At 40.5% G+C, this 7,500-nt stretch overlaps 1 protein-coding gene across 1 annotated transcript in view; it reads right to left on the bottom strand.

Annotated features, from left to right (window-relative positions):
* Positions 1 to 7,500, bottom strand: part of LOC138866409 (uncharacterized) — a 12,773-nt gene that overhangs the window by 4,481 nt on the left and 792 nt on the right. Inside the window, exons 2-3 of the mRNA XM_070138950.1 lie at positions 569 to 1,559; positions 1 to 13 (exon numbers count right to left, since the gene is read on the bottom strand). The exon at positions 1 to 13 is cut by the window's left edge and continues 6 nt beyond it. Coding sequence (XP_069995051.1) covers positions 1 to 13; positions 569 to 1,559 — 1,004 coding nt within the window. The remainder of the gene's footprint in view (positions 14 to 568; positions 1,560 to 7,500) is intronic.

A 7,500-nucleotide genomic window follows, 5' to 3' on the forward strand; every position in this document is an offset into this window, starting at 1 on the left:
AGAGCAGAAACATCTGCAATGTTTAATATGGACTGTATGAGTAAAGTGTTAGTGTTATGTGTGATCTCATAGGACTATAATTAGTTACACTGCAGAACCAGGTTTAACAGAGCCTCCCCCCCAAAAAAGTGTTCCTTTTCTTTCCTTTTCTTAATAACTGACCACCCAACAGCCATGTATATAGCATAGTTTATATATATATATATATATATATATATATATATATATATATATATATATATATATATATATATATATATATATATATATATATATATATATATTGGTGCACTGTAGATTTGCTGAAGACATGTATACGGAAGGTCTCTTGATTCTTAGGAAAACGTTTTACTCCAAAGAGTGGTTTAGAATTCTTACTTTGGTGTCGGATAGACGCTTTACTCTGCCTATAGAGGCGAAATTTGTATATAGGGACGAAGAGGAGGTGGAAGAAGAGGAGGAGGGAGAGGAAGAAGAGGGGAAAGGAAAAGTAGAGGAGGAAGGCGAGAAACCTGAAGAGGTGAAGGCTGGGGAGGAGGGGGAGGAGGAAGTGGGGGGGAGGGGGTACCTGCTGACGGGGAGCGAGGGACGAGGGCACTCGGTGGGCGCGGGCGCGGGCGCTTGAGCCGTGGGCGGAGGCTGGGTCGAGGCCGCAGCCGCCGGGGAGGAAGGCAGGGGAGGAGGAGGGGGAGACGAGGGGCGGGCGGGGGAGGCCGAGGGGCGGGGCGACCCGGCGGGGGCCGACGGCGCGGGCGGGCGGGGGGAAGCGGCAGCCTGGGGACGCGCGCCCGCCGGCGACGACCCCGCGGGGGGGAAGGACGACCTGGCCAGCGGTCGTCTCGAGAGGGGGGAGGGGAGGCGGTCGCCGCGGCGCGCTGGCGAAGGGGGCGATGGGGGAGACGTGGGCGGCGCGTGGGCGGCGGGGCGGCGGAGGAGGCCGTCGAGGCCCCTGGGCGCGCCGGGGGAGGCGGGAGGCGGGGACGAGGCCGCGATGATGGCCGGCGGCGAGGGCGGGAGGGACGGGGGGGCGGCGCGGGCGGGCCCCGGCGTCCTCTGCGGGCTCTGCTCGTCTCCTGACGGCGGCGAGGGCGGAGCGCGGGCGCCGTACAGGCTGGACACGATGACGGGGAAGTGCGGGCGCGCGGACGCGTCCTCCGAGGGCGAGCGCCTGTCCTTGAGCAGCTCCTCGACGGTGAAGGCGGAGGTGCGGGCGCCGCGAGGGCGGGCGGCGGGCGAGGAGTGGCCGGGGCCGCAGTGCAGGTGGCGGGCGGCGGGCGGGGGCGGCTGCGCGCGGGCGGAGAGGGCGGCCATGTGGGAACCCACGCCCACGCTCGAGGAGGTGGCCTGGGACGCCGACACGTGCGGGTGGTACGGCATGAGGGCGGCGGCGGCGGCGGCGGCGGCGGCGGCGGCGGGCGGGAGGAGCGGCAGCGTCGGGGGCATGAGGGAGGCGAGGGCCAGACTCACGCCCGCGTCCACGCCCACGGGCACGCTGGAGGCCGGGGCGTCGCTGGAGGGGCCGGAGCCCGGGTAGAGGGCGCCGGCGAAGTAGGGCGAGCCTGGGGGAGGGGGGGGGAGGGGGTCTGATTATAAATGAGGATGATAATGGCAGTAGCTGTGGTAGTAATAGTAGTTGTAGTAGTCGTACTTCTACTATTATTGCTGCTACTACTACTATTACTACTAGTATCACTACCACTACTAATACTAATAATAACATTAATACGATTGCAATACAAACAATATAATTATGTAACGATTTTGACTGTAGTAACAGTGAAAGTGGTGATATAATAGTAATGATGATAACAAGAACAACAATATTACTATAATGATAATGATGCTAATAATAATGATAATAACAAAGTTGATTATAATAATATCAATGTTAATGATAATGATAATAAAAAAGATAAATAACAATGCAATATTATGATATTGATAATAATAATGAGAATGATAATTTTGAAAATATGCATAATGATAATTTTACAAAAAATGATAATAATGATGATAAAGTTCATAATTAAAAACTGAATAACAATAACAATGAAAATTAAAATGATAATGACAATATCAATAATGATGGTTATAATAATCATAATAGTTAAAATAATAATATCACAATAACAATAACAAAAATTGTAATAATAGTAATAGTAATGATAATTATAATAATGATAATAACAATGTTAATGATTAATAATAATAATAATAATAATGATAATAGTAATAATAATAAAAACGATAATAATAATAATAATGATACGAAACGGAAAAAAATATAGAAACGGAAAAACCCCGCGCCGCTTCGCCCGAGAGTCATCTTGTCGAAACGGATCCGGTTCCCGCTGCAGGAAATCGTCTGCAGGAGGGACAGCCGGAGCACTTCCTCGAATCGAGGGCGAGGTTGGCGAACGCGGCCGAATACTGACGAAGATGACCCGAAGTGATTAGATTAGGTTAGGTTAGGTTAGGTTAGGTTAGGTTAGGTTAGGTTTGGTTGGTTAGGTTAGATTGGTTAGGTTAGGTTAGGTTGGTTAGGTTAGGTTAGGTTGGTTAGGTTAGGTTAGGTTGGTTAGGTTAGGTTAGGTTGGTTAGGTTAAGTTAGGTTGGTTAGGTTAGGTTAGGTTGGTTAGGTTAGGTTAGGTTAGGTTGGTTAGGTTAGGTTAGGTTGATTAGGTTAGGTTAGGTTAGGTTGGTTAGGTTAGGTTGGTTAGGTTAGGTTAGGTTGGTTAGGTTAGGTTAGGTTGGTTAGGTTAGGTTAGGTTAAGTTAGGTTGGTTAGGTTAGGTTAGGTTGGTTAGGTTAGGTTAGGTTAGGTTAGGTTGGTTAGGTTAGGTTAGGTTGGTTAGGTTAGGCTGGTTAGGTTAGGTTAGGTTAGGTTAGGTTAGGTTGGGTTAAGTTAGATTGGTTAGGTTAGGTTGGTTAGGTTAGGTTGATTAGGTTACGTTAGGTTAGGTTAGGCTGGTTAGGTTGGTTTAGTTAGGTTAGGTTGGTTAGGTTAGGTTAGGTTAGGTTAGGTTAGGTTGGTTAGGTTAGGTTAGGTTAGGTTGATTAGGTTAGGTTAGGCTGGTTAGGTTAGGTTAGGTTGGTTAGGTTAGATTGGTTAGGTTAGGTTGGTTAGGTTAGGTTGGTTAGGTTAGGTTAGGTTGGTTAGGTTAGTTTAGGTTAGGTTGGTTAGGTTAGGTCAGGTTGGTTAGGTTAGGTTAGGTTGGTTAGGTTAGGTTAGGTTGATTAGGTTAGGTTAGGTTAGGTTGGTTTAGTTAGGTTAGGTTAGGTTGGTTAGGTTAGGTTATGTTGGTTTAGTTAGGTTAGGTTAGGTTAGGTCGCTTAGGTTGGTTAGGTTAGGTTGGTTAGGTTAGGTCAGGTTGGTTAGGTTAGGTTAGGTTGGTTAGGTTAGGTTAGGTTGATTAGGTTAGGTTAGGTTAGGTTGGTTTAGTTAGGTTAGGTTAGGTTGGTTAGGTTAGGTTATGTTGGTTTAGTTAGGTTAGGTTAGGTTAGGTTAGGTTGGTATAGTTAGGTTAGGTTGGTTAGGTTAGGTTAGGTTAGGTTGGTTAGGTTAGGTTAGGTTGGTTAGGTTAGGATAGGTTGGTTTAGTTAGGTTAGGTTAGGTTAGGTTAGGTTAGGTTGGTTAGGTTAGGTTGGTTAGGTTAGGTTAGGTTAGGTTAGGTTGGTTTAGTTAGGTTAGGTTGGTTAGGTTAAGTTAGGTTAGGTTAGGTTAGCTTAGTTTAGATTAGGTTAGATTAAGTTAGGTTAGGTTAGGTTAGATTAGGTTAGGTTAGGTTAGGTTAGGTTAGGTTAGGTTGGTTAGGTTAGGTTAGGTTAAGTTAGGTTAGGTTAGGATAGGATAGGTTAGGTTAGGATAGGATAGATTAGGTTAGGTTAGGTTAGGATAAGTTAAGTTAAGTTAAGTTAAGTTAAGTTAAGTTAAGTTAAGTTAAGTTAAGTTAAGTTAAGTTAAGTTAAGTTAAGTTAAGTTAAGTTAAGTTAAGTTAGGTTAGGATAGGATATGTTAGGATAGGTTAGGTTAGGATAGGATAGATTAGGTTAGGTTAGGTTAGGATAGGTTAGGTTAAGTTAGGTTAGGATAGGTTAGGTTAAGTTAGGTTAGGTTAGGTTAGATTAGGTTAGGTTAGGTTAGGTTGGTTAGGTTAGGTTAAGTTAAGTTAAGTTAGGTTAGGTTAGGTTAAGTTAGGTTAGGTTAGGTTATGATAGGTTAGGTTAGGATAGGATAGGTTAGGTTAGGTTAGGTTAGGTTAGGTTAGGTTAGATTAGATTAGGTTAGGATAGGTTAGGTTAAGTTAGGTTAGGTTAGATTAGGTTAGGTTACATTAGGTTAGGTTAGGTTAGGTTGGTTAGGTTAGGTTAAGTTAAGTTAAGTTAAATTAAGTTAAGTGAAGTGAAGTGAAGTTAGGTTAGGTTAAGTTAGTTTAGGTTAGGTTAGGTTAGGTTAGGTTAGGATAGGTTAAGTTAGGTTAGGTTAGGATAGGATAGGTTAGGTTAGGTTAGGTTGGTTTAGTTAGATTAGGTTAGGTTTGTTAGGTTAGGTTGGTTAGGTTAGGTTAGTATAGGATAGGATAGGATAGGATAGGATAGGATAGGTTAGGTTAGGATCGGGACCCGGACCCGTGCCTCCAAGAGAGAAAAATCTCGAGCAGAAACGAATCTGCTTCTATAACCCTTGCCATAATGATAATAATAATAATAACAATGATAATGATAGCAACGATAACAATAACGATGGTAATGGCAATAGTAATGATGATAATGATAAAGGCAATTTCAATGTCCATAATAGAAATAAAGATATCAATTGCACTACTAATAATAGCAATAAGGAATATAATGATAATAATAATTTTGATAATAATGATGATCATCACTACTTTTGCATTCATTATCATTGCTTATTATAATAAAAATAATTATGACCGTCATTATCATTATCATAGTTTTTTGGTTGTTTATCATCATTTTATTATCACTATAGCAGATATCATTATCACATTTGTCTACGATTTTTAGGATCATTATCTTGACAGTGATATCTATCACCATGTTCATCATTATCACAGCTAACCTAATCATCATTATTTATATTAACATGATCATCATCATGATTATATCAGTATCCTTATCATTGCTGTTATCAGTATTATTGTCACCGTTATTGCTGTTATCATTAGCATGGTCTTTATTATCACTCATATTACTCTGATAACGATAATCATTATTCCTTATAACTATTATCATTATCATCATCATTATTGTTCTTATCATTGTTACCATTATTTCTATCATTATAGTTACTATTTTTATTTCCATTATCATTATTATTATTGTCATTATTATCACTATTATATCATTATCACTATCATATTATTCCCGTCATTATAATTATTTCCGTTTCGTTGTTATTGCTGTTATTATTGTCATTATCACTTCAACCGCGGCTATTTTTATCATTATCATAATCAGTATGGCCTTTTTATTCTTATCGTCGTAATCATAATTACTACCGTCATTATTATCATCGTTTACCTTTTCTCATCCTTATCATCGTAATCAACATCGCAGTCCCAGTGCTTTATCCCGTCAGAGTTGCAGATGCTGTCACCGCCGCTGTCAGTATCCTTAGCGACAAACCATAAGAAAGATGCGTCGAAATCAAATCAAGTTTATCGAGAAGATGTCGCTATTCACTACCGACAGATCACGATTAAGTATAATTAAGATCCAACCGAGAGCCATAATTAAGATCATTAACGAACCAAATTTCGATTCCTCAAGTTCCGTCTCAGTGATCGCATCAAAACTTTTTTCTTTCTTTTTTTCTTTTTTCTTTTCTTTTCTTTTTTTCTCACGTGGAGTGTCGTCAACTTTTAAATCCGGCGCGTCTTCCCTTTCTTTTAATTTCCGGCGGAGGCTAGAATTCTTAATTAATCGAGAAAAGCATTGAGGATAATGAGATATTTAAGCTGTAGATAACTGGCCTGTGACATTCTGGGATGGTCGGACGCGTCTCAATCCTTTCACTGACGACTTTATTGCATTCCTTTGTTTTTTTCGGGGTCTTCTTCCGTTTTGTCTCTTCGAAATATCTCTTTCTTATTTCCCCTGAACATCTATGTCATAGTTTTATTTTTCTGTCACTATTTTTTCTAAACAAAGTCCCATGCCTCAGAAATTAAAATATATCACCCATAACAACAACATCAACAACAGCATTCGGATCCCTTCCTTGGCCGCGCGGTTGATGAAAAACGAACCAAAGCCAGTGAAACGCATTCGAATTTAGATGCAGATAACGGCGACCGTCTTTTGTTTTCCCGCGCGACGCCATTTGCATTTCTTTTGTTTTTGAAAGTTCGCGCACACGATTGATTTTTAGTTCCAGTGACGAGATGCTGATTGAAATGGATCTCGGAGGGCGAGGAGCCGCGTGTCTGCGGAAGGGGAGGACGGAGGCAGAAGGCGAGGATTTTTAGGACTTCGGTTCCGAATTCTTAGGTCAACATGAATGAAATTGAGGAAAGGAAGAAATAGGAAATATGAACTGAAATATTCAATAGAAAATCGAATTACTAGTAACATAAAAGAAATTGAAAAAAGAAAGAAATATTAATTAGAAAATCAAAGCATAGTATATTTGGTTCCGAATTTTTATTCTAACATAAGTGAAGTTGAGAAGATGAAGGAATGTCTTAAACAGAATAAAAGTTTGGCTTCGAATTATTAATCTAACATGAATGAAATTAAAATCAAGAAATGTCCAATAGAATTTTTTAAAAGTATTTTGAGAAGTTTGGTTTCGAATTATTAATTCAACATGAATGAAATTGAAAAAAAAATCAAATTGAAAATCAAAATACAGCATTTTAGAAGTTGCCATCGGATGATTATGAACGCGAATGAACAAGACCAAGAAATGTCCGATGGAGAGATAAGATAAATTTTAGAAGTTTGGTTTCGAATTATTATGAACATTGAGTAAATTAAGAAAATGAGGGAATATGCAATAGCAAATCGAAATAAATAGAGTATAGTAATCTTTGTCTTTTATCTATATGTTCCCTACGTTGCTAATAAGAATAAAAAACGATTTATATGCCAATTAACACTGTAAGTACCTTCCTCTTCCTTCGTAATTGCAGTATCACTATTATTGTAATTATTACTATTTCTGTCATACTATCATGAACATCATTTGATTAAACTGAAGTGAAAATAGAGATGAATTGAAATAAAGGAAAAATGAACTGAAATAAAAGAAACATAAAAAAACAGATAAAGGAAATATTGTAACTTGAAAGAACAACGGAAATGTAAAAGTACATGGGGTCAAGAGGTCATTAGCCTGTCAGTAGTTATCTTCACCAATGGCGATCGTCACGTAATCATCATCACCAAACGATCGTCAAGTAAATATCTCTCGCTCATTAGCTGTCACCAACCTGTCAATTACCATCGATCTATCATCACCAACCCGGTAATTGCA

Source organism: Penaeus vannamei, chromosome 3 (assembly GCF_042767895.1).
Source record: "Penaeus vannamei isolate JL-2024 chromosome 3, ASM4276789v1, whole genome shotgun sequence".
NCBI lineage: Eukaryota > Metazoa > Arthropoda > Malacostraca > Decapoda > Penaeidae > Penaeus > Penaeus vannamei.